Below are 22,576 nucleotides of genomic sequence, written 5' to 3'. Positions count from 1 at the left end.
ATGGTTGACAGCATACTACTCACAGTTAAGAATGTATGGTTGAGCCACAGTGGATTGAGTACTGGCCTGTGAACCAAAGGGTCACTGGTTCGATTCCCAGTTTAGGGCACATGCCTCGGTTGCAGGTCAGGCCCTCAGTAGGGGGCATGTGAGAAGCAACCACACATTGATGTTTTTTCCCTCTCTTTCACCTGTCCTTCCGATCTCTTTAAAAATAAATAAATAAAATATTTTTTAAAAATGTATGGTTGATAGCATACCACTCACAGTTGTTTGCCCTTATTATTCCCATGCCCCCACCCGCCACCACTAAAAGCCAGCAATTTGAAACTCTTGTCTTTGTTGTTAAAGGGATAATGCACGCTCACTTCTAACTCTTAAAAAAATAACCAGTAATTCTTTGAATGGTTAAGAACATTTTCATGGTCACTTATCTCTTTCACAGTGTGAGGTAGATTTTGCTTTTTAAGGTAATATGCCTAGTTCACTTAACTGGGCATATGTAAACAATGTTTTGAAAAAGAAGAAGGAACTGAAGAATATACTGCTGTCATCTCCGGTGATTTGTGAAACTTTCTCTTCCCTTAAGTTGATTACTTTGTGCACATGTGTGTATACACATGCAATACAGAGCCATTGAGAGCAGCATTGTGAAGACTGCATAAATATTAGTAAAGCTTAATTTCTGTATTAGCTAAGACATGAGTATAGTTAGAAATTTTAATATTTGTTTTGTATATTTCGTTAATGTGCCACTCCTACTCCAACCTCACCCTATGGTGTGCTTTCTCCATTTTGGAGACTGCTTCAATATTTGTAATTAAGAAATTACAAATATAGTCAAAGTTCATTTAAATTTGTTTTTGTGTCTCATATTTCCAAGGATGCAGTATTTTGTTTAGGATAAAGTTGACAGTTCTTGAAGCTTGGTGATGATGGGTTCTTGGTTTATTGTGCTGTTCTCTCTCCTTGTTCTTATGCTTGACAGTTTTCATAATAAAAAGCTTAAAAATATTCATGCTGTCTCACAGTGACCAAAAGCAAAAAGGTGGGAAAGGATCAAGCTCTTTGTATGTGCCTTGTTCTTTACTAAATGTGAACATCTTTCCTAGAACTCTCCCAGTAGACTTTCTCCTGTTTCAGTGGCTTGAACTCACAAGACACTTTTCCCCCACCCACCTCACTTCCTACCCCCACACATCCTTCTTAAATTTGCCTTCATAAATATCAAAGCATCCTTTTTTCTTGATGTTCTTTATAAATCATTGGTATGCTCTTTGTTACTATTTTTATGTCTGATATTTTTTTTAACTTTTTTGTAGTTGAGAGAGAAGGGAGATATGTTTCTTTCTTTCTCTCTTTAGAGAAAATGTGAGAAAAACATGGATCGTTTTCCTCTCCTGTGGGCCCTGACTGGGGACCAACCCACAACCCAGGCATGTGCCCTGACTAGGACTCGAACTGGCAACCTTTCTGTTTGCAAGATGATGCCCAACCAACTGAGCCACACAGGCCAGGGATCTTGAATATTTTTTAACAAACTTGTATATACTTTTATAAGCTGCCTCAAATGTTTTGTGGAATAAGTAGTGATATAAATAAAAACAAGCAACTGATAGATGTTTGATTTCTGATATCCTTTTCTCTTCCACCTAATGAGATAATTGCATTCTTACAAATGACACAAAACTATAAAATGGATTAATGAAAACTGTTGGAACATTGATATGTTAAAAGTAACATTTTATGTTGAAAAGTCCATTTTAATTTCAGTTATCAAAATGGAGCATTCTTCTGAAAGTGTTATTTTTAGCTTTAAATTTCTTGTCAAATAGTAATAATAATCTCTCTTTTTTTTTTCAAGATATGGAATATATGAACGTTGCCGAGAATTGGTGGAAGCAGGTTACGATGTACGGCAACCAGACAAAGAAAATGTTACGCTCCTCCATTGGGCTGCCATCAATAATAGAATAGATTTAGTCAAGTATGTGTTTTCTGTATTTTTAAGTAATTAGTTATTACTATAAAATTATTAGAACTTATAAAAATTAATAATTTCTAAAAATCATAGCTTTTAAAATGTAAATTCCTCGTACCTTTTGTTCTGAAAAAATTTTTAACATGTATTAAATGATTATGTTCCAGGTACTGTGCTGAGTGCTTTTCCATGTATATTTTCTTTAACTTCAATTCTTCAAATAACCTTACATGAAAAATAACAATCACTGCAGTCCTACTGATGTGGAGACTGAAGCATAAAAAGGTTAAATATGCCACTGTTGACATGTAGCTAATAAATTTTGGAGTCAGGACATTAACTCCAGCAGTCCAGCTTGCAGCTCACATTCTAAATGGGAATTCTGTGGGGAAAAGCTACAAAAGGAAAGACAGGGGGTAAAAAGATAGTAGGTAATAATAGTCTGATTTAACTATTCATACTTGCTAGGTGATGAATACATACTAAGTATAAAATGATTTTTGTTACTGTTAATCTGCTAATTTAGTATCAGCAAGGTAGTTAAATAAGCAAGAGTCAGGTGTTAAAAATCTTTCTTAGTAAATCTGGTTTATTAGTCTTATAATGTGGACATAAGATCTTCAGATAAATACATACATATGAAATGAACTGCTTGCAAATGTCCAGTTAAGTACAGCATGCAACGTCTATGGGCAAGTAGGATATTAATGTCAGGTGAAAGAATTTGTTTGCTGTTACAGTTCTGATGATTATAAGCAAGTAATACTGAAAGCATGGAATTCCATGAATCAGTTTCTTCCAGTGAGCATATTTTTATTATTATTTTTTCTTTTTTTCCTTCATGTGTCTCTAACCTTCCCTCTGTTTTTATTTAATCTTCATTAGTAATGATGTTGAGGTCTAAGATGGTACTTCCATTTGTTTCTACTAGGCCCAACTGTAACTTCATTTTAAGACTTTACATTTTCTGGATCACTCAGGTGGCTGAAGACCATGCTAGAGCCAGTTTTACTTCTAGTTCTTAATTACTACTACAGTGCTGCTTTTTGGACCCCACCCTTGTCTCTAGGGCAGCTGGTGCCCTAGTGGTTTTCTCACTTCTCTAGGTTTTAACCCCTTCTTGAATCTTGGCCTGGTGTATGCTTTTACTCTTCTTAGGCTGTGCTTTTTAGGAAATGTCTCTTATATTTTGTTGAGCTTTCTCAGTTTTCTTTAATGGGAAGTTGGCTCAGATTATCCAGCCTCTCACATCCTCTGTAGTTTCCCAATTAATGTATTTAAATTAAAATAGTACATAAATGATTTGAAAAATCAAATACTACTTAAAGGTTTACAATGGGAAACAACAACCCCTCCCCACTCCCTGAGTCCTGTACCCCAAAGCAACTTTTTTTCAGTACTTTAGCTGTTTCTTTCAGTATTTGCTCTTGTATTTTATATATTTGTATTGCTATTTTTATCTAGAACATTATTTTTTACAGAAATATAGCAAACTATTTTGTTTTTCATTTAATTTATGTATCTTTGAGAGGTTTCAGATTACTACAAATAGAGCTGTATTATTCTTTTTAAAAAGCTGTATAATATTCAGTTATGTGGATTTAACTCATTTAATGGTTTCCCCATAGATTGGTTCTGGTGTTTTTATTATTATAGACAGTGCTGTACTTGTTCACTTATCATTTTGCTGATGTTCCTACCTATCTATAGATATCTTAGGAGTAAGTTAGAAAGGTGAATTTTGTATTTTAACAAATATTGTCAACTTCTATGCTGTTATTTTCTGGTTTATCAGTTATTATATTTTGACTTTCTATTTGGGAATACTAGATGTTCCAGATCACCTCACCACTAATACTTTTTGCTCCATCCTCTATTGGAGTTTCAGTTAAATCACTATGCAAAGTTTAAATTGTTGTTAGTATGTAAATTCTCACTGCTAACTCCAGAAGTGTTCAATGATTATTTGTTCTTTCCTGTAGAATTCTGATTTTTGCCTGAAGTAACAGTTACTTCATTTTTTTTGTTTAATTTTCTATACATTGTAACTAATTCTTACCATATTCTCAGAGTTATAAAACCCCTCTGTATGTAAACAATATCAGATAATTTTGTCAGTTCTTCCTGGATTTCTCCACCCTCTGCTCCAGCCCAGACTGCTCTTTAGAGCTAGTATGTAACAATTGTCTTACCACTTTACTTCGACATCCTTCTGGAAAATGTCTTTGCTCCAGTGTTGGTCTCAGTTTCCTGGATCTCAGATTTTTATCTCTTTTGGTTTGCTACCTGGTTTTTGTAAAGCATGTTTTCTGATTGTTTGCTGAGGAGAGTGCTTGGGAGGTAAATGTTTTGAAGTTACAATATCTTCTGCCTTCACACCTTATTGGTTATTTGAGCATAGACTTCTAGATTAAAAGTAGTTTTCTCAAAATTTTAATGCATTACTTTGTTATTTTCTTGCTTCAAGTGTTATAGTTGAGATATATTTGATCTCATTTTATTGAGTAAAAAAGTCACATTTGTCTTGTATTTAGAAATATATAAAAAAGTTTAAAGTGAGAAATATAGACAAAAAGTCTTGATGCTGCATGCCTTACAAATTGTTCCATACCACTTACGGATTAGTGAAGTTACAAAATAAAGTCAGAGAGTGAGTTAAAAATCACAGTGTCTGTATACATTATTTTTTCAGGTGGGTAAACTTAATTTCTTAACAGTACATAGTCTAGCAAGCTACTCTCCTAAAACAAACATAGGGTGAGTAACAACTGGTATTCATAACCTCAAGATTAATTTTCACTACTGGGTCTGGAATCACACCCTCGTTAAAAGCTACATCTTGCTATTTCATGGATGCTGGCAGAAGATACATGACTCAGGTAGAGACAGAGGTCTTGATTATTCATAGCATAGCAGATAGCATGAACATAATATTTGCATAGCACCCTCTTGCTCTTTGGGTCCTGTGAGAGTAGCTTGCTATGACCCACATGGGTACAGTGCACAGAGTGGGTTTATGTTGCAGCTTGGGGAATTCAGTGCTATTATGAAGCACTGAAGTGGTAAGTGGTAAGCAAGCCTGCTCTGTGCCCCAGGGGAAGATGTTACTTCATCTCTCAAGGTTGCCTGATTCAAACATAACTCTAACAAATGCCCTGTGTGAATGGAGGGTAGGGCCTTGCATTTTTGATACACCCAACAAGTCAAAGGGGCACAAGAGGCCCATGGGCAAGTGTTTCTTCTGATAGATTTCATCAGGATGTATTAAATGAACTTTCTACAAGCAAAGTAGTTGGGTCACTTTCATGATAAGATATAAAGTTAATGTAATTTGGAAAGGAGGATATCTTCAGCCTGGATTAGGTTTATATTCCTAATGTTTTTAATTGAAAGTCTTTCAACTGCTTCTCAGTTTCTACCTTAATGTAATAAAATGAAAAAGATGAGCTCAGTCTCTTAAGCAGTCTACTGTTACCTTAAGATTCTTCATTAACAACAGCTAATAATGCATATAGTCTCTGATTTTGTTTGATTTCAAATAAACACTTTATTAAAGAATATGGCCTTTATTTAAAAAAGATGGAGCTTATAAGTTTCTGAGCACACACTGTGTGTGTGTGTATGTGAGTGTGTGTGGCTTATTCTTCTGGCAGTATGTAAGTTTTTTCTTTATCTTCAACTTTGTGGAAGTTTATCATGCATTGATAGGTTTCTATTTATTTATTATTTAAAAATCTGGTTTATGGGCATTAATTCGCCACTTAAACCCTGGAAACTTGTCTTGTTAGTTTAGGAAAGTATTCTTGCATTGCACCCTTGGGAGTGCCTTGTTTTCCTTTTCTGTTTGTTTGTTTTTTCTTTCAAGAGCTCTTATTTGTCAGATACTGGAACCAACCAGATATTCATTTTTTTTTTTTTTAACTTTATTCCAGCTGCCTTTGATCTCCCAGTGTAACAGCTGTACTTTGGAGAGATTTTCTTAATTTAGCTTCTAATCCCTCTGTTTAATTCTAATTTTATCTAACACATTTTTAATTTTCAAGCATTCTGTCTTGATTTCTGTTCCCCCCCTTTTAAAAAATGTTTTGTTTTTATATCTATATTCTTTTATTTTTAGAGGCTATGAATTATAACTTCTGTTAAGTTTTTCTTCAATGTATATTGTCTGTTTATTTTAGGTTTCCTGTTTTATTGGTCTTCATCCATATTTGAAGTTTTACTCAATTATATCTGGTCCTATTTAACCAAATAGGCATTATAAAAACTGATTGTAAGTTGTGGGACTTTGAGAGTTTACAACAGGAGCCTCCCAAATATCCATTTCTGGAGGTTTTTCCTCTGGAGTTGTTCAGTTTCTCTAAGAGAAGAATCTTCTAACCTGTGGGGAGGGCCTCTGCATCTGTCTGGCTGTTAGCTGACCTGAGTGAGGAAATGGCTTGGGGTTCTTGCTGTTCGGCATGTAAACTTTCATTGAGTTGCTACATTTTTAGTAAAATGTTTTATGGTTCTCTGATTTCATTTCTGGAGTTTCAGACTTCTTAGGTGAAGGTAAACCGAACATACCTTTTGTCAAAGGCTGATGGCTGAGTGTTAAAAAATCAACATGAGATTGAGGCTGAAGCCTAAGTCACCATTGTATAATGAAGTTTAGGGACATGAGAATGAACCTGAAATTTAAAACAAGAGTTTGAATTACTACTACAATGATATTAAAAGTTCAAATAGTCACATTTTAAGATTTAACAGTATTTAACAGTATAGTGTGCAGTGCATTGTTAAATCAGTGAATACTTTTCTGGTACTTTCAGCTGCTTGAGTGCTTCCAGGTTACTGAAATGCCTGTTTGTGATGTTAAATACTCATTTTCAGTGAGGGTATAGGTTAAAAAACAATTTTACAGTAACATATATTGACTTTTAACCAGTGTTTCTATTTACAGTCCAGCTCCTTATTACTTCCTTCAGAGGTAACAATTGATTTCAATTCCTTATTTTTTCTAGGGTTTATAACATATATCTGGTTTGCTCCCCATTGATGTTACCTTCTGGAGACATTTGAGTTTTAGCTATTTGCTTTTCATCTTTCAAATACTTCAATACCTCTTGTTCTTTTATGGTCCCTTCTCAAAACCTGAGGATCATTAGTACTGCAGTCACAATCCTTGATAACAACCTTCTTCTAGTATTGCAGGGAAACTTGAGTTTAAAAATAAGAATTATACGGTCTTCTCAGGAGTGTAGCTTTGACCTAGAGTCTTAAAGTTACAAAGAATAACATAAAAACATAGTACTTTTCTTCTAGGAGTTTATAATGAAAAGGTAATAGACGTGATTCTTTTCAACATGGGGAAAAAATGTATCCCTATCCTTGTGAAAAAAGTTATATTTTCAGAACCCTGTTGGACATCACTAATTGTCATAGCCCTAGCAAGTATTTGAAATGTGAGTAAAAATAACTCTCAGGAACAGATATTGACTATAAAGAATATAATCAAATCGGTTAAAAAAATCCAGTTGGAATTTTGTAGAAAATATTTTCTATTAAAGCGGTTCTTTGGCTAAGTTGTACTTCTCTTTGTACTCAAAATACAATTTTCATCTCTTACCATATCTTGCCGTGTATAATGCACACTTTTTTTGCCCAAATTTTTGAGGGAAAAATAAGGATGCACATTATATATGGGTAGCACCTGAAATACCTAGTATCTGTTTCAGGTAGCACCTGAAATACCTTGTGTTTTGTAATTATTTATTACATAAGATTTCTTGTAATATGTTAAAAAATAAATACTAAAATTTCTTTATGATACAAAAACTAAGTATCTAAATATAAATAAATTAAAAATTGAATTAAAAAATTAAAATGAAAGATTTTTTTTCTGAAAGTTTAGACCAAAAATGTGGGTGCACATTCCAGGGGAGTGCATTATACATGGCAGAATGCAGTATATAATGTCTGCCAAGTACCCTAAGAAACAATTTAGAAACAGTTAAATGTCTGTGTTCAGATTATAAGCATTCTGTATTTTTGTTCAAAATTTATAAATAAAATTTTAAAACTCATATTTTTGACTGAAAGTATTTTAGTTTGGAAATATTTTAAGTGACTTCAAACTATTTTACATGACAGTGGAATTGGGCTCTCCATTGCATAATACCTTATAAGCACCAGTTTAGTAAATATTTATATAACACAGAAAATTTCCAAGTCAAGCATGTGACTATGAGTATACTAAATTTTTAGAAATATGTATATTAAAGAGTGATTATATTAAATTTAGGACAATTTAAGAGCCTCAGTAATATACATATATCATCAAGCACTTGACATTAAAATGCCATGAAATCATTTATATCCAAGAGTCATTGCATCGATTATTCCCAAAGCAAGCATTATAAGAAACGGCTTAGGTCCTCTTCATTTTACAGAATATCAAGGTGTTAATGACATTAATATATTAAGCAATGAGGTTGCTCTCTTTTTTTAAAGCAATACAGCTTTAAAGGCATAACAAACAAGGCATGATAAAGAATCTTTCTGTTATACCTTATAATTTATACAATTCTTTCATGTATATTGTTTGATTTAATCTAAAGTAATCTTGTGAGGTAACTAAAGCTTAAAAAATTGAGCTTCTACCCATGATAGACTAAGTGTCTAGCATGTTCTACAGCTCTTCTAATTCCAAGATTTTACCTGCTGCTCTCTGAACCAAATCTTTATAGTCCTCTGGCTGCTTGATTTTTGCCGGGGGAGCTTGCTTTTTTATATGATTGTTATTTGGTATTGCTATTTTTTTTTGGTAACTTAAAAAGTTTTTTTCTTTTACTTCTAAAACAAAAGTGATGTGCTTGATATTAAATTCTAAATATACTTTTTTAAAACTATCACAAAACATTCTCAAAGGCATAAACTAGCATGAGATCCAAAATGGAAAACATTTTTTCTTTATTTTTCACATAATTTCTTAAAATTGAAAATAAAAGTTTCTAAATTATTTTAAAATTTGTATTACAGATACTACATTTCGAAAGGTGCTATTGTGGATCAGCTTGGAGGAGACCTAAATTCAACTCCATTACATTGGGCCACAAGGTTTAAATTTGCTTCTTGATTATTTTCCCCTTTGGTTTCTTTATTGGGCTATATTTAAGCAACTTTTTTTAATGATATGCTAAAATGAATGGGAGAAGTTATTATGTCTATAGTATATTAACATCATTATTATACTAATATCTTGCTGCTCAGTGTTACCTGCATTAGTTTATTGTCCAAAATGTCCTTGGGGAATTAATCATGCTTATATTAAACCCAGTTAGTTATATGCTTGTGTTAAACTTTAGATTTGTAAATACAGTACTTTTGCAGCTTATATGTTTACAATTAAAGAAGTTGCCCAGCTTATGAAATTATTAAGATCATTTTGGAATAAAATGAATAGAATATAGAATTAAGAGCCATGTACCCTAAATGTGTCTTGACATATGCCTGATATAAAATAACTGAAAAAAATATTTGTGTTATGTCTTTCATCATTACCCTATTTAAAAAAAACTTTCCAGAGGATACTATTTGAATTAACCATATATCTAAGTGTTTATTCTTTTATGTTTTAGACAAGGCCATCTATCTATGGTTGTGCAACTAATGAAATATGGTGCAGATCCTTCATTAATTGATGGAGAAGGATGTAGCTGTATTCATCTGGCTGCTCAGTTTGGACATACCTCAATTGTTGCTTATCTCATTGCGAAAGGACAGGTAAAAAAATCACAGTGGTGTGGATTTCAATCAGATGATCTTCATGGGTTAAGTGCCTGATATCATTGATGTTACAAGTGTTAACAACCTAATGATATTTAAATAACACTTTCTAAATGATGAGAGAATTAATAAATACATAGTTTGATATTTAGCTATGTAATATTTAATGTCGTTAACATAAAAATGAGAAAGGAATCATGAACCACATCATAGTCCATTAAGTTGGGCTTTTTTTATTTCCTATAGTGATAGAGACGAACCCCAGGAAATATGGGAGAAAATTAAGGTATTTTTAAAAATATGTCATCCGAATTCATTTAAACTTCTTTGGAGAATAGAACTGGCTATATCTATATTAAGTACCTCTTGAGAATAAATTCTTTAAGATCACTTTTTCAGTTTCTAAATAAAATAATGCAGCTTTATACAGGTCAGAAAATTCCTCATGACTTAAGTGGTTCTTCTGATTTTTCTCCTGAATGTGCATTGACTATAGTAATGTTAAATATTATAAGTTTATATGTACCATGTTTTTGTAACAAATGCATTTTGTTAAAAGTAATGTCACTCAGTTTTTCTTTCATGTGTTTTCTCTGGTTATACTTAAACATTAGTTTATAGCTAAGGATCTCATCATAAGAGTAAGACAAAGTATTTTAATTCATTACAATTAACATATATTTGTTATTTTAATTTAAAATTTTAAGCTTATTTATGCCCTGGCTGGGTGACTTAGTTGGTTGGAACAACATCCAGTAAACTGAAAGTGTGTGGGTTTGATCCCCAGTCAGGGCATATACCTAGGTTGCTGGTTTGATCCCCAGGTGGAGTGCATATGGGGGGCAATCAATTGATGTTTCTCTCTTGCATTGATGTTTCTCTCTCTCCCCACTTCACCCCCCAAAATCAATGGGAAAAAATGTTCTCAGATGGGGATAAAAATTTTTTTTTGTTAAATTTTATGCTGATTTAGAATTTGAATAGGATCTGTTTTATGAATCCTATATTTGTTTTCGCCAGTGTCGAGCAATGATAGTCATCTGTTGTGCATTATAGCTTAGGAAAAGAGGCATAGACTGGTTAAGTTAATTGTTGGAAGGGAGAGTTTATTATCTATTACTGTGTTAACAAACCACCCCCAAAATCTATGGTGTGATATACCACCAACCATTTATTGTAGTTCACAATTCTGTGCTTTGACTGGACTTGACTAGGTGGTTCTTCTAATTTGGATAATGGCGGGGGGCTGCAGTCATCTAGGGGCTCAGTTGAGCTAGAAGATAGCTCATTTAAACATAACTTTGTACCTCGTAGGAATGTTTAAAAGGCTGGGCTCAGCTAGAATGCTGGGACAGCTTGGCCTGTGTCTTTTTCACCATGCAGTTTCCTCTTTTCTACACTACCCCTCCATGTGGTCTCTCCTGCAGGGGAAGTGGACTTCTGGCGTTGTGGCTGAGAGGTCCCAACAGAACAAAAACAGAAGCTATTCTGCCTTTTTTAAGTCTTAGGTCTTGAACAAGCACAGTAACATATCTTCATTATTTCAGTTAAAACCAGTAACAGAGCCAGACCATGTTCACTGTGGGAACACAAGGGCTTGAATACCAGGAGGTGAGGTTTACTGGGGGCCATCTTTGGAGACCAGCTACCACAGGGGATTATCCTTATTCTCCCACAGTTTCTTCTAGACAGGTGGTGGAAGGAGTAGATGGTACCTGACAGTACCTCTAGTGGCTTCTGTATTGCAGATATAAATTTGTAGTACTCATTCTCTTTTTTTCAGTTTTAACTGGATAAGAAAAGTGGTATAAATTTTGGAGTCTTCATGGTCTTTTTTGTTAGTTTATTGATCTTGGAGCTTGGATGATTTCAGTAATTTTTTTACTTTAGTCTGGGATGTAGGCTATAAAATTCTTACGGCAGAGATTTCTACTTGTGACAGTCACATTTTGTACAATAAATGCATGATGGTGATAATAAATGCCTAGCAAATAATTCTTTTTCACAAGTAATTTTTTTCTGCTTACAAAAGTAACTCATGCTTAATGTAAAATGTTCAAACATAATAGAAGAGCATGAGTTAGAAAATGAAATCTCACTTCTCCCTTTACTTCATTCTCCTCAATGAGGCTACTTTCTTTATCAGTTTAACATGAATTTTTTCATTATTTTTTCCACATATATGTTAATATATTGTAAAGCACACCCATCTAATGTGCTTTCCATCATACTTTGAATGCGGTCCAGCGTCCTTCCCTGGCCTATAGAACTATATATGATCTAGCCATGGATACCTCTTGAGCGTATATTCTATCATGTCCCTTTCACTTACTCTGCTTTAACCATCCCAGTCTTGCTGTTTCTTGAGCAGCTCTGATATGCTGTTGTCTAAGGACCTTTGTGCTTGCTATTTCTTCTGCTTGGTAAATCCTTTCCTCATTCACACAGTTCTCTCTCTTCAATCAGATGTTGAATCAAATATTATTAGTTTTGATTAGTTCTCAATTATAAACCATAAGAAATAAATATGTTTTTATTTCTTCTTTTACCTTTCACTGACTTTAGTCAATAATATTGTTTTTCTTAGTATTAACTTTGCTCTGATAAGTATAACTACAAATCTATTACTTGATTTTTCAGGTTTAAATAATATCCTTTGATTTGCAGCTATTACAAATTAGGCACTCATACTTTTTTCAACCTTTTCCATTGTTTTCCCCATTTGTTTTGTTAATTGGATCAATTTTACATTCTTAGGGGATATAGCATTTCAGTTCAGTTTGTCATTCTATTCTTCACATGTGTTTCATTTTAGTTATACTGTTAAATATATTTAGTGCTCACTACCAATTTTTTTGGATGATTTTCAGGAGAAAAAAGGGAAATGCTAAGTTATGGATCCCTGTTGATCATGGAATTCCCATAAGCTTTTGATCTGGGCTTGTTAATTCTTCCTAATAGAGAATACCCATACATCCAGGCTGAACTTGGAAAAGAAGTACCAAGTTTTAAATTCCGACCCAAAGAGAGAAAAGGTTGAATTTTATTTTTCTTTTAGTACTCTAGAGATGTGGCATAATTTTTACATTTTTTATTTACTGATATTTTTTATACCATCACTTTTTAAAATAAATATGAAAAATTCACAAAAAGAAGAAACTTAAACATAAGAATTTACCTGCTTGTTTTAATTAAGCCTCAGATTTCACTGAGCTTGAAATCATGACAGTGAAGGAAGTAAAATAAGTCACAGCCCTTATCTCTCATGTAAGAAATAAGGAAGCTTGTCATTTTTAAAAAGATTTTTATTGAAAAAAGTCAATGTATGTAGTGTTGGAAATAGTATTTCAAGTTACATAGGATGTTCCCCAAAGTACTTAAAGTAAATCCAAAAATGAATTTGTAATAGATACGGCATAACATTCAATTAGAGTATTCATGATGAAGGACTGAACTGATGAATCCAAACACATATTTTCTAGTTTGTCCAGTGTAGTGATTCTCAGCTTTTTTCCTGCTTCAATACACTTGGATAATGTTGATGTTTGAGACATATTCCCATTCATAGTACTGGCTCACAGAGAACTGCTGCATGAGTGCTTTAAAGCATACTCACTATAGCTCTGCCCTCTCTCCAATGACTGATAAATTAGGTAACAGCTCAGATTAGATCTGCTGGTTTAATGTAATTCAGGAATGAGAAATGCGGAAGGGAGGAAGAGGAAACTTAATATTTGTTGAATGTCTTTTTATGTTCCAGGCTTTGGACTAGATGCTGTATATACAGTATTCCATTAAATTATTACAAGGGTCTGATGAAGCCATTATTTGTATTTATATTTTTAGAGGAGAATGCTGAGGCTCAGTAATTTTGCCAATCTTAATAGCTATTAAGTGGTAGAGCCAGGAATTTGAAGCCCTGTCTTATTCTGAGGCTGTGCCTTTCCCAAGCCTTGAAGAGTAGATAGATAAACATGTCTTTTCAATTAATGAATGGTTTTTGATCATCTGCTCTGCCCGGCACTGAGAATATAAGAATTTAATATAATTTTGAGCCTGAAAGAACTCCCAGTTAATGAGACAGATGCCTCAGTCATGTAGGATTATTGATCCAGATTGGACTGAGTTAGTAGAGGTAACTGTAGGGAAGTGAAACTGATAGAATTCCTGATACATCAGAAGGTCATGAAAGAGGATTTAGATAACTAGGGAAGAGGTTTGGTAGAATAGGTGGTAGTTTTAATTTCAGTTTGCTAAAAGGGGAAAAAAAAATGAAGCCAAAGCGGGAAAATATAGTACCAAGTAAAGCAAATAGTTGGGTAGGGGAGGAAAAGTAATCATGGTTTTACTACATGATTTTGCTGGGAATAGTCACAGATTTATAATAAAGTAAACATAAATGTTTTAAAGCCAAAATTACAATAGAGCTCTTGAGAGGAAAGAATAGGAAAGGTGTATCCTTGTGATGTGATAAGACAAGGAGAGAAAAGAGAGAAATTCTCATTTTGCACACTGAGGAGTCTCAGAAGATAATGTCTAAAACTGAAAATTGAAAAAGCAGCGATCCACATATCTTATTTTCAGATGTGGATGTAAATACCAAAACAATGGACTAAAAAGGTGAAAATAGTGGGGAATAAGGCAGAGAATTGCTTTTTTACCAGAAAATTTGCAGAATTATTTAACTCTAAAAGTACATATTTATAATGAAAGCATGAAAAGAAAACACTAAAATTTTAAATTTATTTTGTTTTTTGCCTTTTAAAAAAATTTTAAAAATTGATTAAAAAGGTCTTTCTTTGTTTTGAAATACCTAGGAATAAACAAGGTTTCATTGTTCCTTTCTGTCATGAATTAGTATAAATAAGTTTTCAAAGACTTTGATCATTTAATCTATCCTTTGTGGCTGAAAGATCAAGAGTAAGTCAAGATCTTTAAACGCAAAATATTGAAAGGTTGATTAGTAGTGCATCTTAACAAGGAAAACTATATATGTTAATTAAATACATATGTAATATATACATCAATTAAATGTTTATATACACATTAAAGTTTTTAATGAAAATAAATAATTTTATTTTGATAAGAAAAATTTTCATAAATCACACATGATTGCGTAGTGTTATATTGGTTTCTCCTATGATGTGTAAATTAGATTTTTCCAAGTAAATTTGGTAGGAACTTAGAGATTTTATCATGACTTATTTTTTTTTTTTTTACTCTATCAGGATGTAGATATGATGGATCAGAATGGAATGACACCTTTAATGTGGGCAGCTTATAGAACACATAGGTATGTAACCATTATAAAATACTTATTCACATAATTTTCAACATAAAATGTAAAATAGCTGATAAAAAATCAGTTAATGTTATACTTATTAATATTTAAATTTTTCAATATGAGTACATATAACCTATAACATATAACAAAGTACATATAACATAAATTACCATTTTTGGTGTTTGAATCTATATGCTTACCTTTACCTTGGTAATTATAGTGCCTTAATCTATTTTTTTTTCCAACAATTTTTAAGAATGGAAGAAGATTTTTTTAAAATAAATTTTTCATATGATTTGCATATTGGCAAGTTTAATATATTAGTAAATTGCCTTAAATCATTTTTGGAGCAATCTAGATTTAAAATTACAAATGTAACTTTAATTATATAGATATTAATGACATAATTCCAAGATCAAAACAAGAAAATATCAGGACCAAGTATTCTCTGTTGTGGAACTATATTTCTTGATATGATGATGCACATACTTAATACTTCCTATTAAAATGTTATCTCATTAGTGATTATAAAGCTATTGAGTATAGGTTAGAAGGGTTCCAAGATGGAATGCAAATATAACCACAATCAGTTTAGTGTCTGTAATGAGTTCTATAATTGAAATTAGGGTTGTTGTTGTTTTGTTCTGTTTTTTCCTTTTCAGTGTGGATCCAACTAGATTGCTTTTAACATTCAATGTTTCAGTTAACCTTGGTGACAAGTATCACAAAAACACTGCTTTGCATTGGGCAGTGCTAGCAGGGAACACCACAGTCATTAGTCTTCTTCTGGAAGCTGGAGCTAATGTTGATGCTCAAAACATCAAGGTAAAAAAAAAATATCCTATATTTATTATGCTGTGTGAAATGTGGTTACTAAGAAGTAAATTTCTTAATAAAACAAGTTCTTTCACAGACTGTCAAAGATGGAAGAAACTTCACATTTAAACTCACCTACTTGCATCCATACAAGAATTTATTTTGAAACACTGGTTTGTTTGCTTTCATCTTTTAGTATTGAAGTAATTTTCAGATTTTGGTGGCCTTTTCATTAGTGAATTCTTACTTTTGAAAATGAGAGTAAATAATCTGTATTTTTATAGCTGAAGGGAACAGTTTTCTGGTTTCTTTAAAAAGGTCATTACAGAGAGTCACAAGTTTGTAGTTAAACCACATCATGGTAACTTTTAGTAATTCTATGACTGGGTCATTTATTGTCTTATTTTTTAAAAGTCAAGACCTTTAAATGTGGTAAACACCTTTATGATGTTTATAGGAGAGTCCCTCTTCTCCCAACAGACTCCTCCAGGAGAAGGATGAGGAATTGCCTAAGCAGAGCTCAGTTACCAGTTATACTCTGAGCGTTTAGAGATTTGTAGATATTTTATGAATACCTGTAAGAATTTTCTATTGGTAGTTTTACATTTTGGGTAACCATTCTCATTTTTAAAGCCTAAGGATCTACCTCATCTTTCAGCAACAGGTTCTTTCAGTGAAATGACTTTAAACTTTTAAACATCATCTTTAAGTAATTCACATTCATAAATAATTTGGTGCCAATGACAAATATTGTTTAATTTTGAGTATAAGTCATATTTTTTTCTGAGTCATGTTTTTTAAATTTCCAAGGGATATGTGCTAATTAAATATGAAAGGGATTCAAGCCATATAATTATCTGAAATGGCAATCAAAAAGTAGGTTATCTCCTGCTGGATCAGGGTATCGATTTATGGTTCAATGTTAGTTCTTTCTCTATTGGGTTCCTCTAAAAAGTGAAGGTTAAACTATTAAAATGAAGTAGCTTAGACTAGTTATAAGACTCTCAATTCAGTTAATATAATCAGTATTTAGATATGAGTCTAGTTAAAAATATAGTCAATATTTATAAATATTGACAATATTTATAAAGTAAATATAAAATCTCATTGGAAACTAAGAAATTGAGAAAACCATGTACTTTCTTTATCTTTCTCTCTCTCTCTCTCAAAATGTATAGTCTTCTTGTTTCTACCATAGTTCCTGACACATGATGGACACTCTTAAGTATTTGTTGACTGACTGAATGTTGTATAGTTTTGAGCTTCTAAGTTAGTTTTCATGACTTGAGTAGTATACCTCTTTGCCACTCTGAAATTGTAGACATGAATTCTTGCTTTTCCAAACATTTTTAAATAGGAAACTCTGAAAGGTTCGTAACACTGTAATTAGTAAGTTAGGCCTAGAAGAAAAGGAAGGAGGAGTTTGACTAAATCTGACCAATAACCCCCTAAGAAAAAACTGAGAGATTACTTTATGTTTTATAACCCGAATTGTTTTAGAGTACTATTTTTCTTTTCTTTGCTACCAGACAGACATTCCTAAAGTGATTGTGCACCAGGAATACCTTTCAAGATATTTAGTGGCATATTATTAAAAAGATAGAACCAGTTTCAATATGGCAAATAGTGATGTGTGAGTCTTCACACACTCTGTCAAGAGCCATATCAGTATGTCAAAATTACAGTAATACCAAAGAATTACGACAAGATGACTACATCGTTCTGGAGTTTGAAACTAATAGTGTATATATTTTGAATGTTTAAAAACATCTTTTCTGTTGTCCATGGGTCCTTTTTCCTTTTTGCTTAGTCCTTCCACCCCTTAACCTCTCCTGCCTTAGCTGTCATCCTGCTCTCTATCTATGAGTGTATCCCCATTTTTCTTGTTAGTTCATTTTGTTCATTAGATGCCACATATGAGTGAAATCATATGGTGCCGGAGTCCAGCTCCAGCAGGTCCAGGGATTCCCAGTGGAGGGACGGTGTTGGCGCAGGAATGACACGAGAGGTGCAGTTTCAAGCTCAACAGCCAGGCATCTCTGCTGGGCTCTTGAGTTCTTTATTTTTATACAGTTGGGTGTGTACATGTGGCATATGTGAAAGCAATCAAAATGAGGCTCTTAGGGCATATTTGCTTTGTCATTGTTCTGCAGAAAATATGACACAGACATAATAGGAAGTAGCTGTCCATTGCATATTATTATGCAGGCTTTTAGCTCCTAATCTTTGCAATTAATCAGTAACACAGTTTACCACGTTATATAACACCTTAATTTCCTAAAGCTTAACTGAATTTAATCTATATATTCTAAAGCCACAAGCTGGGCATGCAGATGGGCACGGGATTGTTTTAGCTCATTGGCAAAGGCCATGCAGAAGGCTTTCATGGTCAATGTGGGTAGTACCTGTCTCTCACTTCTCACTTCAGCACCAGAGCCCTGTCTTTCCATGCAAGTAATAATCTTTGTGTTGCTCAGTCCATTCAGCTGCCTGCCATTCACCTCAGTGTTGATGCATTTCTATTATTTGTTTCCATCTTTGATGTCTGACCTTTTTTGGCAACAAACACCATGGGGGCCCTGATCGCTTAAGTACCTCATAGAAGGGGAGTATATAATAATCTTTCCAATATCCATTTATAGTTACTCATTGTGTCCCTTTATGATAGATTCCGGTATAGGGTAAAGGGGGATCAGTGGGCCTAGGAGTTAGAGGGGGAACAGACCATGGATACTGGTACAATGCTGACCAAATGCGTTTTTTGAATCTATTACTAGTTCCTGGAGCCCTGGTTTTAAGGAATTGTGTAATAAGGGTGGGTATAGGGGCTTTTGTAGGGAGTAATCCTAAGGACTCTTTTCCATTCCCATTCTTTGAACTCCCTAACCCACTTAGGAGGACATTCTGGTGGGGAGTCACTCTCCAATGAGCTGTCATTTTTTTGCTTATTTCCAAAGAACTGTATTTCTTCTGTGGAATTGCCACCTGTCCTGGTTCCATGGTAAATCACACAGACCCTAAGCACGGGTAGCAATACAATGGTTAAGCAGAGGAGTGCCAGGTACTTTCCCCCACTGTGTCTGCTGTGCTGGCGCACGGCTCCCTCTGTGACTGTGTCAGACAGCAGGGCTGGGCTGGCTCCCGGCAATATGGTATTTCTCTTTCTCTGACTGGCTTATTTCACTTAACATAAGGTCCATCCATACTATTGCAAAGGGTAAAATTTTCTTTTTAAGGCCAAGTAGTATTCCATTGTGTGAATGTCCCATATCTTGGCGATTTTAAATAATGCTACAATGAACATAGTGGTGCTTATGCTCTTTCAAATTAGTGTTTTGGGTTCCTTCTGATATATTCCCAGAAGTGGGATCACTAGGTCAGAAGGCAGATCCATTTTTAACTTTTTGAGGTACCTCCATACTGCTTTCCACAGTGGCTGCACCAGTTTGCATTCCTACCACTTGTATAGAAGGGTTCCCCTTTCTCTACATCCTTGCCAGCACCTGTTTGTTGATTTATTGATGATGGCCATCTGACTGGTGTGAAGTGGTATCTCATTGTGGTTTTAATTTGCATTTCTCTGATGATTAGTGACATTGAGCTTCTTTCATATGTCTATTGGCCATCTGTATATCCTCTTCGGAGAAGTATGTATTCAGGTCCTTTGCCCATTTTTAATTGGGTTAGTATGGTGTGGTGATTGTTGGGAGGAGGAGGGGTATAAGTGGACTGAATGGTAATGGAAAAAAATACAATAAAAATTAAATTAAAAAACTATTACAGTAAAATAATAACACCTTTTCTGTCTCCATAAAGTTTTAGATAACTTCTCTTTGATCATGATATTTAAGTATTTCAGGTGTAGTTTGTGAATTTAATGTCATTTCAAATAAATACTGAACACTTGCACTCCACATTAACCATTGCAGAAACTTTTGATCAGTCTTAGTAAGAGAAATAATCTCTAATAAATTTAGACAGAAAGGTAATGGTCAGAGTAGACTATTTGAAAAGAATTAAATGGTTGGACCTTATACTTTTAATGTTTTCTAGGTTCAGACACATGTTTTTATTTCGTACCAACATAGGATAAACTGGAATGTAGCTTTCTTAACTAGTTCATGTGAATATACCTTGCAGAATCTAATGTTAGTAATTAAGCTAATTATTTTGCCTATAGAACTTTTATTTAAATTTATGGTATTTTTAAGTCACTTTTCTCTTTATGAATATTTCAGTTTTATCTCCCATGTATAATCAAGGTGATCTGTTGTCAAGAATATTTTAAATGTAATTATTTCCCTGGTAGCTTCTGGAATGACATTATTTTTAAAGAATATAGTCTAAGGAGTTGCTTCAGCTGCTCAGGGAGCATTCACACTTTCAGAGTGAAAATAATTTTTCTATCCATACTGGTAGAAAAGTAGATTTTTGTTTTAAAATGTACTTTTTATATAATTAAAATGATAAAATAAGTACCAGATGTCTTTTCTACTGGGATCTGGCGTTCCTAATATGCCAAAGTCTAATCACCATCTTGTAATGGAAATATTTTATTAATTCATACAATAGTGTTCAGTGCTGGCAAGTCACAGTATTTAGGACAGATTGTCTTTTTTGTTTATTTTTCTTTTTTAAAGATTTTATGGTTTATGCTTATTACAGTTGTCTCACTTTCTCCCCCTTTGCCCTCCTCCACTCACGCTACCCCCCACTTCATAATCAGTCCCTTCACAATTGTCTGTGTCCATGGGTTCTTCATGTGTGTTCTTTGACTAGTCCCTTCTCCTGACAAGTGAAGTCTTTATTCTCTCAGAACTTGCATTGTATTGAGGGAATAGAAAATAGTAAATTACAAAGACAAATGTGGTAGAGTGACGAGGGCTGAGGGGGCCACATCACCTGAGAGTGATTTATGCAAAGATATGTGGGAAAAGTCTTCCTCTGCATGTAGAGGAACCTGCACATGCAAGGCCCAGGGATAGTGAATAAGCCAGGAATAAGCTTGCTGTATCAGAGGTGCAGAAATGATAGCCTGGACTGATAGCAGTGAGGGAGGGAGTGAAGCCACTGAAGGAAACAGGTGCCAGATCATGCATGGCCATAATAAGCAGCTTTAATTGTATTCTCAGTCACAAGAAACAATTAGAAGAATTTATGTAGGCTGGTTATATAATCTTTGTGTTTTAAATATTTTTAAAAGGTTATTTTGATTGCTGTATGAAGAATGCATTAAAGAATTAAGGAAATGGAAGGGACAGATGAAAGTCAGTTAGGCTATTGCAGTAAGTCAGGCAAGTGACAATTTAGTTTAAACTATTATTGAAGAAGTAAAGATGGAGGGAAACAAATTGATTTGGAAATGATAGTTTAAAGTAGAAATGAAGTAGATTAGATATGAGGGTGAAAGAAACAACATTGATGACTTACGTGTTGGTTTGAACAACTGAATGTTTTGTGATATGTTTTGAGGTTGTGAAGACTGAAGGAAAACTTTCTGGGGTGAAGGTGATAGGAATTGGTTCTGCTTTAGTCATATGTAATTTAAGGTGGTGCCTTTTAGCTATGTGGAATGCCAAGCTAATTAAGTAAACTTAAATTGCTGCAAATTTTGAAAGGGAGAAATCTATTGATTTAAAAAATCAGCCAAGGTTCTATGTCCAGGAATTTGATAAGTAAAATTGATTTATACCTATATATTTTTACATTTTTATTTCAAGTATTAAGAAAGAGCTTTGCACTAATCATGAATTACAACAGAAAGATGTAGCCTGCAAATCTGGGTATGGCTTTAATAGCAAGTAAAAGTTACATTCTTCTATGAAAAATTATACTATGTGTCATTTGATCCTATTTCTTCTAAAATGGCTGTTGCCTCAATAAGGTGAAGCTTAAGTTTCTCAGAAATCTGTCCCTATATTAACTAGATATTTGCCCTTGTAAATTAGTTATTTGAGTAAGGGATTCTATTCTTTTAATGCACAAAGGATTCTTTTATCAAAAGAAGTTAGAACTTATTTTGGGTACAATTCATATTAAATGGAGGGTAACTTGAAAATGGCTGTTTTGATCCTTAGATCAAAAAAGGCCCTGTACTCTAGATTAGAGGTTCTTAATCTGGGACCCACTGGTAGATTTTGCTTAGGAGGAGGATCTATGGATCCCTGAAATTGTTATTTAAAAAGTTACATTTCATCATTTTTCTGGGGAGAGCACCAGTGGCTTTTATCTGATTATTCAAAAGAATTCAAGAATTTGAATTTTAAGTAATAATAGTGGGGGTGGTGATTTGGCATACTAAGAGTTTTTCTAAATGACCTATGCAGTTATTCTTTTTTATGGTAGCATCTCATTTATGGATTTTTTAAAAAAGTATTTTACCTCCTTGCACCTGTTTTTGGTTATAGATAAATATAGATGAATTGAATATTGGGGAAATAATCTTTGAGTGATGCCCAAGCACTTGTAAATTTTTCTTTCTAAAATTATCAAAGGACATAATTTTTGGCATGTGAAGAATGTAAAATTTGAGTTTTCTTAACATTTTGGAAGACCCTTTATGTAGTTTCTTTAAATTAGGTAAGAAACTGTTTTCAGACAGTAGTTTCCATTACCTGTTAAGTAACCTGACCTAGATAATCTCCAAGGAAGAATTGTCCTTAGTTTTAATAATGAAATTCAGCTCATTTAGGCAAAATAATGAGTTTCCACTCTCCACCTTCCATGCTTAT

General features: G+C 33.5%; 1 protein-coding gene across 2 annotated transcripts in view; it reads left to right on the top strand.

The window, feature by feature from the left end:
• Nucleotides 1-22,576, top strand: part of ZDHHC17 (zinc finger DHHC-type palmitoyltransferase 17) — a 101,414-nt gene that overhangs the window by 39,458 nt on the left and 39,380 nt on the right. For both annotated transcript variants that reach the window (XM_028531666.2, XM_036018650.1), the window contains exons 3-7: nt 1,865-1,987; nt 8,999-9,076; nt 9,598-9,742; nt 14,974-15,038; nt 15,692-15,854. In XM_028531666.2, the coding sequence (XP_028387467.1) occupies nt 1,865-1,987; nt 8,999-9,076; nt 9,598-9,742; nt 14,974-15,038; nt 15,692-15,854 (574 nt within the window). The remainder of the gene's footprint in view (nt 1-1,864; nt 1,988-8,998; nt 9,077-9,597; nt 9,743-14,973; nt 15,039-15,691; nt 15,855-22,576) is intronic.

Source organism: Phyllostomus discolor, chromosome 2, assembly GCF_004126475.2.
Source record: "Phyllostomus discolor isolate MPI-MPIP mPhyDis1 chromosome 2, mPhyDis1.pri.v3, whole genome shotgun sequence".
In the NCBI taxonomy this organism is placed as follows: Eukaryota; Metazoa; Chordata; class Mammalia; order Chiroptera; family Phyllostomidae; genus Phyllostomus; species Phyllostomus discolor.
This window is presented reverse-complemented; position numbering and strand designations above follow the sequence as displayed.